This window comes from Mauremys reevesii, linkage group 7 (genome assembly GCF_016161935.1).
Source record: "Mauremys reevesii isolate NIE-2019 linkage group 7, ASM1616193v1, whole genome shotgun sequence".
NCBI classification, from domain to species: Eukaryota; Metazoa; Chordata; order Testudines; family Geoemydidae; genus Mauremys; species Mauremys reevesii.
The window spans coordinates 43,559,257-43,572,695 of NC_052629.1; the positions used below are offsets into that span (position 1 = coordinate 43,559,257).

The following is a 13,439-nucleotide window of genomic DNA, read 5'->3' on the forward strand; positions in this document are numbered from 1 at the left end:
GTACTGTCATTAAGCAATTATTGTCTGAGCCCCCTCGCCCCAATTTTCTGCAACTGTGAACATTTAAATTGATATAAATGCTTAAAACTCATAATTTTGTGCAACTGTGGAAATTTAAACGAATAAAATTTTTTAAAATGCTTAACTATACATTATCCATTGAAATCATAAAAAAAAATCAAATTCTGTCAAGCCTAAAGATATTCAATAAAGTTTCTGACAGTGCACTATAGCTTGATTATTTCTATGTATATAAAGTGCTACAATTGCTGTTGAATTTTATTATGTTAGATCAAAATCTGCTTTTTATTTACACTGCTGAAATAGTGGGAGGTTTCAGAGTTGTAGATGGGCGCAGAATTTGGCCCTTCTTAAAAAAGAAATCCATAAACTGCATTAATTTAAATTATAAAATCCAATTATTTTCTTTTTAGAAACATTACTAGGAAATACACCATCACCACATATTCACTTGATCTGAATCCTAGATGGCTCTCAGATAGTAACTCATAGGTTAGACTTGAAAGTGACCTAACAGTGAAACACTGTGGATCTCCTTCCCGGTGTCTTAATTTACCCAGTGCCCCATTAACTCTTATGCCTTTATATTTTCATATTTAATGCATGTACACTTCTAATGTAGGCACGTTTTATTTTCAATGGTAATTTTTTTTTAAAAGTGTAGTTTCTCCTTGCTTTAATCTTTCTTTCTTTCTTTCTTTCTTTCTTTCTTTCTTTCTTTTTCTGAATTTAGTACCTTTTTTTAAAACTGTGAAAAAGCACTGAATTGCAAAGCAAGCCAAATAAGATCTAAAATTACAGCGTCTGTAAATGTGATATTTAAGCCCCTGTATGAGTCTAGTTAGGACCCCATGGCTGTCCCTGATCAAGTTTAAAGTAGTGAGTTAGAACTGCTGAAAATAAAGTCCAAATCATGTGCAGGAAATCATCATATACATCCCTAACCTCTAACCATTGGGGTCAGAAGGTTGTCAGTAAAATTATGTAAAAGAGAAATATACTGAAAGTGTTTGTTTAGTGCTGTTATTAAATATCCTTCGTTATAGACCCCTATAGCATTCCCTGGTTTACCAACTATTTATCAGGGTAGAAAACTTACTTTAGTTGTTTATACTAACCACTGTGTTTCTTAAATATTATAACCTTCTTTGCATGTTACAGATCCATTTCCCCCTGTTTTAATAGTAGGAACTCTACCTGTGATTAAGTTTTCTAAATGATCCCGAAAGAAGTTTTAATTGCACCAGGCCATAGTTCCTCTTTAGTCAGTTTAGCAAATGAGCCATATGATGTGCTTTTTTTTTGTCAAGGCATGTCAACAACTCATGTGGAAAGAGACTTGAATTTAAAAATCATAAAGTTACAAGAACAGTACTCTGTGTTTAAAATCAGGGAGTCACTAAAACTGAGGAGGAACAAATATGAAGCATACATGGAAATATACAGTAGTTTCAGCTGTGATCTCTACAGTATGTGCTTCATACAAAATAGGATGTTTGGTTTATGTGTTAATGTCCTGAGCACATGCCTTATATTTTACTGTATGTTTCAAAACACCATGAGTACACATGGCATGGTTTGTACACACAAACACACAAATATAAATATATACTGTATACAGCTGTACCTCCATGAAATGCTATGTTTATATAGTCTTATCTACTATGATCACATACAAAAATTATGTTCCAACTTCTTTTCTTTTCCTTATGCAAATCCTTTTAGGATTATATTCAAAGTCACATTCTTTACTCTCTATCACAGCGTAAGTCCTTTCATTGGCAGTATCCAGTTAAACACCACAAATCTTTAACTTTGCTTGTTACAGGAGCTTTAACTGAAGCATTAAAAAGTGGTGTTGATTTTTAAGTGCTAAAACTATGTCTCTTCACTCTGAGATTCTCAGAAAAAGACATAACACTGAACTTTTTTGCGCTACACTTTATACCACAATCATACTGGAGTAAAATACAAGGCAGACATCTTGTACAATATGTAACTTGCAGCAGTTCCAGCAGCAGAACACTTACTAAAAACAAGTTGCTTGTAAACCTTGAGTCTCTTGGTTTGTACCTTCTCTCTTTTTTTTTAATTATAGTTTAATATTTCTGTGGGTATAATTGGAACTGTAGGTTTTTAAAGTTCTTCACTTTCCACCACGCTCTGGGATGGGGATGAAAACAACTTTGGACTTTCAACAGCTGAAAAGGCAGAAAAAATGTCGAGTCCTTGACCAGTGAGGTTTGCATACCGGCCACCACTAGGTCGAAACTTTATTGGTAGTGGAATCTGTTGGTGCCATTGGGCTGAAGAAACAAAAACAATGAAGAGAAAACATAATTCTAAGTCAAGTCCACATTTATTTTAACATATATCTAAAAAGCCAATGGAAATTTTCACACCCATTTGGAAACTGCTGCTTTCCATGTTTCTAACTGGGAACCCCTCTCAAGTCCTTTTTAAAAAAACAAACAAAAAACCTATTACCAATGTAGGGTCTGTTCCTTTAGATATCCTCAAGTACAGTGCCTTACAATGATGCAAAGTCCTGTTGGAGCCAATGGGTGAAATCCTGGCTCTACTGAATTCAATAGCAAAATTACCATTGACTACAATAGGACCAGGATTTCACCCACTGAGCCTACTCATGGTTGTAAGCACTACAATCAATAGTAAGTTTGTGGATCAGCAAATAAACATCAATAAAACCAGAAATCTCCCTCAGCAGTGATTTCCCTCCCAGTTCCTCCCCCTAAAACCTCCAAAAAATTGGGAAGGATTTTTTTTTTAAGAGAGATAGTTCTGACTTTGGTCCATCTCTAATTTTCAATGCAGCTACTTTAGGTGACTGATTATGAACAAATTATCAATTTGTTAAGTTATTAAGCAAAATAAAAGGAAATATATTGCTTTATGTAATTATAAATCTAGTTGCTAACAGTTAATTAGATTCAGTGATATTAAAATACACATACAGCTTGTACTTGCACATTTAAAAGTAACATTGAACTGTTTTTAAGTTAATAATACTATAACAATGTAGTTCTCAAACCACTTTACACAGCCTCTTTCAACACCTTAATACGACTCTACTTTTGTGCACAAAACCTCCCATTTTGCACACAAATGTGACAAACATATTTCTACCAGAAATCATTTGTGTATCTTTGTGCTAGTTGGATGCACAAATTCAGGAGTTGGTGTGCAGCTTTGAAACCCATTTGGAAAAAGTGTCCTTTAAAAAGTAGATTCATCTTCTTAAATTTTGACATGTAGTTGATTCCATATCTGACAAATGCAATATCTAAAGACTTTATAATCAATCATTTCATATTCAAACATCATAGGGATTTTTAGGGTATAACAGACAATTGGCAGATGTATTACTACATCTGATAGTAATAGAACACTGATCTATTAGAAAAACAAAGTGGCTAATCATGGGAGAGATGCTTGGGTCCACTGTAAGAGAGTTTTTGTAAATAAATAAAAGAATAGTAAAATCAATAAAAAGATTTACAGGAAATTGGGGCAGAGTTGTAGAATGGGTGATTTCTGGGATACGTAGGAACACAGTAAATCTTTAGGCTGCAGCGTTGTAGTAGCTGGATGAGCAGCACTATGTGAGACACCTGTAAATAAGGAACTAACTGTTACACAAGAGTAGAATCCTTAAATCCCTTTTCTGCACTGAACTTTAACTCTAGCCTTTAAGATTCAGACTGTTTTGGATAAACAGCCTTTTTTCTTTCTCCCAGTCTCAAACAGGTTCCCTCCGTGATGATACCCTTTGTGTTGATTATACATTTTTTTTTTAAATTTGGGGTTCACTGAATTGGAGACACTGAAGCTGGAGAAGACTATTAACTATCAGACCCACCTGACACTGCAGGACTGTTCCCTTCTCGGTTTGTTCTAGCTTAGTTCTAAATGGCACAAATGATGAGGCTTTTGTCACTTCCCTTGGCAGATTTTCCACAGAGTCTCTTAGAAAATGTTTTCTGATACTCAGTCCAATTTTTCTTATGTCATTTCTCTTAATTGGACCACCTAAACAATTCCTTTCTATTCTTATGGTTTGAACTCTTTAGGTGTCTGCTATTTATATTTCCTTCAAAATATGGGAAGATTAAATAAATATATTTAAATCTTTTTTAAATATTCCAATCTCTCTCTGGCTCCCTATGTCTATCATCAAGCATTAATAAAGTATAAAATGCAATTCTCCATAAGGCCACTGAGTGGCAGAAACTGACAAGGATGTGGACTAATTCCATGGCACTGGCAGCCTCCCTGTTTTCTTTTTTTCCAGGTACAGTAGTCTAGTAATTCCTTTTAAAATGTAGATTAAAAGGATTGAGATTTCTCAGCTTGTGGCTAATGTTGCAGCGAAACAGTCTACGAAGTGTATGGGAGCTATCTTATTACACAGTTTAGGCATTCAGGATAAACGTTTTTTAATACCTTACCAGCTACAGATAATGGCTATGCTGTTATTACAATAGGCGTTCACTTTCGTCTAAGGGTTCATAGCTGCTAAATATCATAGTTTCAGACAGTGTTCTACGCCAGATGAACTGTGCATGGTGGCTCTATATGCTCTTGTGGAAGCATACAAAGTGGTTGATAAATCAAATGAAATGCTCAGATACCTACTTGTAGAAAAGACTATTAGTGAACAAACAAATTCCTGAAAGACCAGAATTTGGACCTAATCTTACATTCAAGATTTTCTTTTCTAACTAGATCAAAATGAATGAATTTATAACATAAAGACATGGAGGAAAAAAGCAGGGTGCTGGACTGCTAAAGACTAAAGGAGCCTTTTAGCATTAAGTCACTGACTTCAACAGAGGCCAGATTGATTTTATTGCCAAGGTTGTTCAGTGGCCTAATCAGTGTTTAGAGTACTTGCTATGGAGCTGCCACCTTCTACTGGACATTTTCATAAAGCCAAGACAGACTTTTTTTTTTTTTTTTTTTTTTAATACGGACTGCAACTCTGATAGAAAAATACACCAATTTATTCAGTTCCTTCCTTTGGCTTCTCAAATTGTTCTAGCCACAGAACTGCGTAATTCTCACTTGCCTAAATGGAAAATTGACTAATAAAATCTGAGAGATCTAGACAATGGAGAAAAGGACCATGCTCAGAAAGAATGAACATTGCTGCTTGACTTAATGATTTCATTTAATTATATATGCAGAAAGTAACCTTATGGTTCGAAAACCTGTTTCCATGTGAAATTTCTCTCCATAAATGTATATCTTAGAAGCCTCTAATGTTTATGCAGGTAATTGCTTATATTTGTGCTGATCCTGTCCCCAAATGAAATCAGTGGAAACGGAGTGTATATGACTTTCTTTTTTTTATCTCTGTATTGTTTACTGCACATCTTGCAGTAAAAGCTGACAAAAAAAAGTTGTCTTGTGAAGTTATTTAGTAAATTGCATGTAACATTGTTTATTAAATTGCATGTATATCAGGTCATTAATTGAGATGCAATGATATCTTTATGTTTCATATAAAAATGTCACATTTACCTTGCTATGTGTTATGAAATTACACTATAAATGAATTAACTGAAGAACAAAAAATGGTTTATTAGGGTATGACGTATGGCAGGGGTGGGCAAACTACAGCCCGTGGGCCGCTTTTGGCACGTCAGATGTTTTTATCCAGCCCTCAAGCTCTGTCCAGGGAACGGGGTCGGGGGCTTGCCCCGCTCTGCCCGCCTGGTGATCCCCAGCTCCCGACTCATAATTCCACCATCTTCCGGCATGCGCAGAGCCACACTGCACAGGTGTGACTTCACTGCGCTGTTTCTGGGATTGAAACCCCATTCCTACACGACAGCCCCATTTACGTGGCAGCACACCCAATCCCCTCCTGGTCTCCTACGGCCCCATCCTTGAGAGCCTCGAAACCGCCCAGGGGCCGCACCTGTCCCAGCTAAGATGCCTCTGCCCATGGTAGTGCCTGGTACGGCCTCCTTGGTGTCACTGCCGGCAGGGCCCCTAGGAATTCCCGGTACCTCCCCTGTAGAGTCCCCCCACCCATGCCACCTTGGTAACATCCTTTATAGAGAGAGAGACACACACACCCATGCTATACCCCATAGAATCCCCCTCTGCCATCAAGCATTCATGGCTCCCCATACAATTTTCAGACCCAGATGTGGCCCTCAGGCCAAAAAGTTTGCTCACCACTGACCTGTGTCTGCTTATCCTGGTGCAAGAGGCGATGCATAGCTTTGCTTCCTCAGGAGGAATTGTTTATTATTATTTATTTGTATTATGGTAGTGCCTAGAGGCCCTATGAGAAATCAGGAGCCCATTGTAACTAGGCATTGTACAAAAACGTAGCAAGACAAGTCTCTGCTCCAAAGATTTTTATAGTCAAAATAAACAGGACAGAGGAAGTAGTATCCCCATTTACAGATGGGGAACTGAGAAACAGATTGTTTAAGTGATTTGCCCAAGTCACCCAGGCTGCGGTAGCGCTGGGAAGTGAACCCAGATCTCCAGAGTCTGGTGCACAGCTCCTGCTCTACCTCTCACCTGCATCCAAGTTGTGATGCAAGAGTGCTAATATGGCCATGCAGGGTGTGTGTGGTTCTTACTCCACTTTGTGGCCATATTAGGCTGTGAACATACTGTGACCCTATACTAATAATGGGTCTATTCAATTGCCATCAATGTCAATGAAAAGATTTCAGCAAGAACTGCAAAGAGTATAATAAGAACCGAACCACGTACGTTTTTTGCTTTGTTTTACTTAGCAGTCAATAACAGGACACCTACCATATATATCAAGTCTAGCAGTGCATGAAACAATACCAGCTTCATTTTTCGCGGACAGAGTGTACCAACCAGCATCTACTTTCTTGGCAGGTTGAATCAAAAGGCACACGTATCCTGTTGTGTCTTGATGCATGCTGGAAAAATAAGTGTACAGAATTAGTATTTCTCAAGTGTGCATCTGCTGTCTGGGTTTAACATCACATAGATTAAATAAATACTAAATCATAGTCTTAGAGTGCAGCTTTACTCTGAAGGCCTCTATAAAAGCAGGAACTTCATACTCAACACATCTGCTCCTTGCATGTTCTTGGAGTCTGATCTGTTAATTCTAGTGATTCAAATGTGTTTACTCCTCTCAGCCCTGCAGAGCCATCACAACTGTTGGCTTGTCTACACTACCGCGTGAGGTTGATCTAAGATATGTAACTTCTGCTATGTGAATATTGTAGCTGAAGTTGGCATACTTAGATCTACTTACTGCGGTGTCTTCACTGCGGTAAGTCGACGGCTGATGCTCTTCCGTCGACTCTGCTTGCGCTTCTCATTCTGGTGGAGTACCGGAGTCAATGGGAAAGCGCTCAGCAGTCGATTTATCGCATCTATACTAGACGTGATAAATCACCCCCCACTGGATCGATCACTACCCGCTGATCCAGCGGATAGTGTAGACAAGCTCTAAGAGAGAGAGTAAGCTGGATTTTATTCTTTATTATGCATCAGCTATAGAATTGTTAGTAAGTTCCAATTTAGTTATACCTGTGCAAACCCATTTAAAACAGTTGTAAAGTATTTATTTTTCTAATGCAGAAACTGGAGATGCAATATATGAAATGGCAGCAAAATTGTAATATTAATCCTGGAGGAAAACATTCATAAAGGTAGTAATTAGAACTGGTTGGAAATTTTGCTGTAAAATGTTTTTCTGTTGGAAAATGCAGATTTAGTAAAATTGAAATGTTCCAGGGGAATTATTGATTTCAGCAAAATCCCAGTGGAAACCTGCCTGGTTTCCTGCAAGCTTGCCCACCTCTCCAGGTTCTCAGCAGCTCACAAGGCAGGATGTCATGGACAGGGATGAATTTGCACTCTGGGCTGCTCTCCTCTCATCACCCTGGAGGTTTCCCTCTTCTCCCTCCCATCCTCTCCTATTATCAGCCCTGGAGTTCCCCTTCCCCCAGCAACAGCAACGGCAGACAGGAAAAGCAAGGATAGGCAGCAATGACATATTCCCAAATGGGAATATTCAGTTTCTCAGGAAAATCTGAGATTCACAGTTTTGTTCTGATCCAGAATGAAACAAAATCTCAAACATTCTGAATTTCCCAGGTGATGGAAATTCCATTTTCTGGCCAGCTCCCATAGGAACAGTATTCCTAAAGGGTAACAATCACTGTTGTTCAATTACCCCACTTAACTCACCCATATGGGCTATGCTGATGTACAAGGGACACAGCAGCTGTGTAACAGGTTACCTGCATACCCTCTTCCCACTGCAGAAAGGGTCTCCTCATGCAGGCCAGCATAAAAGATAAGCTTGCTGGCAAGAGGGGGATTAGCCAGGGAAAAGGACTGATATTTTATATTCATGTGGATCCAGGCATCTTAACACTGCACAGGTGGCACTGAAGGGCTGGGGTTGGATTTATGATAGGCTGAAATAGCAGCTGTGTAGGGCAGGCCTCGCAGAGCAGTCCCACAGATTGGACAAATACTCAGACTTCCTGTGGATGTTGAGAATTTCTCCCAAATTAATTAAAAATGAGGCAAACCAGGACAGAGCTCCATCCTTTTTTTAACCATTTAGCAGAATAACCAGCAGGGAGCCAATGACTCCATGTTGAACTAATAGACTGTGAATCTAATTCAAACATTACATTGACCAACAGATTTACATAGGAGTAGGAATGGTGGCAAAGAAATCATAAAATATAACTAATTTCTAAGCTAAACAAAGTCAAGGAAATATTTTATAGCAAATTTTCTTTATTCAGCTAGAATCCAGTGATGTATTTGAGCCAAAATGCTGGATTCCAAACACTTCTGAGTTTTAGAAATGTGGACTGAAATCTGTACCTGGGCTTGAGCCCAAATCTTTCATGTGCTAAATTAGAACTCTGGATCTGAACTTCAGGGTATTAAAAATCATGATCTGAATATTCTGGTATTGGGCCCATCTGTACTAAAAAGTGAATGCATGAAAAAATTATCTTGTCTGAGAGAAAATTAGCTGTTATTGCCCACAAAAAAAAATACAAGGCTTCAAAACCAGCATTTTTACAAGCACAAGCCTGTTTGCTGATGCTGAGTTTCTCTGATGGTGGATTTAATGTCTGACACAGCCACTTTTATGCTCACTTAAAAAAAATTAAGCAGATACTTAATGCAAATTTTCTTGTCACTGTATGAATAATGAACATTATTTTAAAATCTGCAATATAAAATTGAACCTTTACTTGTCTGCGCCCTTCAAACCTTGGGGAAATTAAAGTTTCTAGAATTTTATTGGCAAAAAAAAAAGTGCAATTGTGCTTTGCAGAGTTTTTGTTTTAAGGAAGAGGAAAATAATTATTCTATCTGCAGCGCTGATGAGATCTCTGCTAGGAATCTTAATATCAAAGATACTAACTACTTGGAAGAAATCGAAAGAGGGAACAATATCAGTTAGAAGGCTGGAGTGATTCCCCATGGGGAATGATTTAAAAGTTAATTATGCTTAGGAATAACTAAGAGGTAGGGTGACCAGATGTCCTGATTTTATAGGAACAGTCCCGATTTTTTGGGTCTTTTTCTTATATAGGCTCCTATTACCCCCCCCCCCCCCACACACACACACTCCCATCCCAATTTTTCACATTTTCTGTTTGGGCACCCTACTATGTGGAAGGTGTTTAATGCCAAAGGCCAAATTCTGGAACAGTATTCCTGGGCCACAAAAATGGAAGCACATTAATGCTGCAGACTAGTAGTGTGTCTCTGTATTAAGGAAGGAGTATTCCTGTCCAGAGCAGGAATAAATCTGCACCAAGGGTTGGAGTGTGAATAGATGCCAGTTTGAGGGCAAGGAGTTTGTGCACTCAAACACGGAGACCACACTTCTTGACTGCTAGATCCTGCTCTGCTAATCCCTTCTATGACAGGACCTATAGAACTCTCCTCTCTGAGTTCTGGGAGAGATCAAATCTGGGTGGCCACCTTCTGCCTCCTATCCTCCCACTTCTAGTTGCAGATTCTGGTGTCCTCCGCTGTGTACTAGCCAGCCAGCATTTGGGGAACATGAATGAAGAGGCATTATTTAAGGTGGAAAGGGGCAGAATGTGTATGTAACTGCAAATAATGGGATGAAATAAATAAAAACTTCCTGAAAGGGAGATCCATTAGGCTGTGGACTAGTGTCTTAAGGGAAGGGTTGGAAGCCCCATCTCTTGGGATATTTAAAACTAGACTGGACAAGGCAGTGGCTATAATGTACAGTACATTCCTAGGTTGATAGCTGGGTGAGCAACAAGACAGGACCTATATGGTTTTCCACCTCTGACTTCTGTGATTATAATGAGTTCGACTTTCTTATTTATTATTTATGCCTACAATGTATTGTATTACATTTTAGTTCACTAAGTAAGCTGAGCTGTAGCTCATTTGTGAATTTCATATTTTGTATAATAATTGCCTATACTCTTAAAAGTAAATCAAATATTTCCCTCTTATCCTAGAATGAGCGAGTGCTTTAAAAATCCTCTTAATAAAGGTCCATTATCATTTATGATTTTCCCCCAAATCTACCAGTTAAAAGGCAATTTGAAAGATTAAATGACCATTGCAATGATGGATCCCAGCAGCACTTTACTCACAGCTCAGCCAGCTGATCTCTTTTAAGTTTAGTTTTAAAAGCTAAACGGACATAAATATAAAAGAGAAGCTCATCTTTAAATACAAAATTATATTGTTAAATTGAAAAGGTTATGGCAGTGAAGTGCTGATGCCTATATTGGTAGGATGCACTGAGCAGCAGGCACAATGAAGGTGATGAAGAACTGAGAGGCAAGGGGGATGAAATTCATCCTGGTACAAAGGCACAGTTCAAGGTACTTCTTAAACCCTTCAGGGATGGATTGTGTATTGCCAGAAAGGCATATACGTGTTTTACAACTGGCCCCATGTAGCAGAGGACTGTGTTGTGGTCAGTATGGGAAGGGGCAATAGGATCTGTGGTGATAAAGTATAAATAATATACTACGCAAGTGGCCCAAAACCACTATCACCACTATACTAGTCTATTGGCTGGAGCAGTGGCTGTGGGGTGTAGGGAGCTGTGCTGCACTTCTGCACCCAGATCCCAAATTGGGGAAGTGGATTTCATTCCCTTATCCTTCATACTAAAGACCAGTTCCTTAGGCTTTAAGTGGGTGAAATAAATTTCATCTAGTGAGAGGACAAAACCTGCTCTGACAACAAAACTTTGGTGCCAACAATCAGCCCAGTCTCAAGGTGACATTAACTGTATGAATGACTGTACAATACCTCATCCTTTCTCTGTTTGCAGGGATGGTTTCATTGTCTTTCTTCCAGTAGAATATTGGTGGTGGCATTCCAATCACTCTGCCTTCTAATCTGACTGGGTGCCCTTCAGGCACGCCACAATTCTGTAACTTCTCCAGAAATGCTGGGGCTTTTTTGACTTCCTTTGCTGGAAAGGAGGAGGAACAATTACTGTGCGTCGATGACTTTATTTAGTCTTTTGCACTGAATCATTTGGAAACAAACCATCCAAAATGATTCCTATGACATCTTAGGTCTTCTACACTACCAAGTTTTGTCTCCAAAAACTGCCTTTTGTCGACCAAACAGTACGTGGGTACACATTGCACTGTGACTTTTGTTGGGAAAGATGCCCAGTTTTGGTGACTAAATACATCCACCCCAACAAGAGATTTATGTCTTTTTCCTCTACGTGTTTCTCAACAAAGTGCCAGAGTAGACAACACGCTTGATTTCATCGCTTTAATTGGCCATCAGGAGGTGTCCCACAATGCCCATCGTGACCGGTCTGGTCAGTGTTTTGAACTCCACTGCCCTGCAGTCAGGTAAACGACCATCTGCCCCTTCCCCTTAGAAGCCCCGGGAATTTTTGAAATGCCATTTCCAGCCCGGCTCGGCGTGGAGAGGTCTCATCACATCTTCTCAGGTGACCTTTGTGGGTTATAGCACCAATCGCTCTCACGCTTGGACCACTGCAGAACTGTTGGCTCTGATCTGTATATGGGGAGAGGAGGCTGTGCAGTCCCAGCTGCACTTGAGCCATAGGAATTGGGATACCTACAGGCACATTTCTCGAGGCTTATACGAAAAAGGCTATGATCAGGATATGCTACAATGCAGAGCAAAGATAAAGGAGCTGAGGCAGGCGTACCATAAGGCGAAGGAGGCAAACCATCACTCCGGTGCTTCACTTAAGACCTGTTGGTTCTATAAGGAGCTGGACACTATCCTTAGTAGCGACCCCACCTCCATCGTGGATACTTTAGAGGGGAAGGAGGTTGCAGCAAGAGGACCTAACCTGAAGGACGAAGTTATTGATGAAGAGGTGGAGTTAGATGAGAATGTGCAGCTCCCAGCAGGGTCACCTGGTGGGGCAGGCAGCCAGGAACTGTTCCCCACTCCAGAGGTGTTTAGCCAATCTCAGCAGTAACTGTCCCGGGAGCAAGAAGCAGGAGATGAGATGCCTGGTAAGTGGCTATGGCTTGTATAGTGTAGAGGTTGGTTCAGGGTATAGAAATGTGGTAGGCTAGCTGCGTTTCTGTGAGCTGGACATTTCCCTGTGTAGCTAATCGGCACGGCAGAATAATGTGTTGATGCACGCAGAGATCTCACAGGAATCCTCCACAGAGATCTCCAGGAAAGTTTCCTGGAGGTACTCAGTAATCTTCTGCCGAAGGTTCTGTGGTAGAGCAGCTTTGTTCCTTCTCCCATTGTAGGAAACTTTCCTGCACCATTCAGCAATCACTTCTGCAGGGACCAAAGCAGCAGACAGACGAGCAGCATAAGGAGCAGGGCGGAAGCCACAAGCATGGAGTAGATGTACCCTCATTTCCCTGCTTACCCTTAGCAGTGAGATTTCTGCTAGAATGATCCCCATCTGTGGAAAAGTGCAGGAGAATTTTAGAATTTTTTCCAAAGAATGCTGCACCACAACCCTTGCAGAGAGTGTGTGCTCTTTTCCTCATGTGGAGCGCCCTCCGGCCCCCCCAACACTCACCATGCTTTGGCTGTTCGCAGAGATGTGTGCCTGATTAGGGTCAGTAAGAAAGTGATTGCAATGTAGTGATTGCAAAGATGTATATAACTGAAATGTGAATTTAACAATCCCACTTCTGTGCATTGTCCCCTGTACTTCACCAGATGTGGCCTTCAGGAACACACACCTCGGCTGAGCGTCTTTGCCAGATAAGAAAGCACCCAAGACGCAGAAAAGAAGACATGTTCCGGGAGGTACTGCATTGCTCCAATGCAAGGAAAAAGGAACGCCAGGAGTCCTGGGAAGCCGAACAGTAGGACAGAAAAGAGAATTAGGAGCTTAAGAACACTACTGAGCAGATGATTAAAGTAATGGAGGAGCA

General features: G+C 40.0%; 1 protein-coding gene across 6 annotated transcripts in view; it reads right to left on the bottom strand.

Moving 5' to 3' along the window:
* Positions 1–716: 716 nt before the first annotated feature.
* MYPN (myopalladin) overlaps positions 717–13,439 on the bottom strand; it is a 133,122-nt gene continuing 120,399 nt past the window's right edge. For all 6 annotated transcript variants that reach the window (XM_039546939.1, XM_039546938.1, XM_039546942.1 and 3 more), the window contains 3 exons: positions 11,344–11,509; positions 6,826–6,959; positions 717–2,327 (listed from right to left, as the gene is read on the bottom strand). In XM_039546939.1, the coding sequence (XP_039402873.1) occupies positions 2,158–2,327; positions 6,826–6,959; positions 11,344–11,509 (470 nt within the window). In that variant the 3' untranslated portion in view covers positions 717–2,157. The remainder of the gene's footprint in view (positions 2,328–6,825; positions 6,960–11,343; positions 11,510–13,439) is intronic.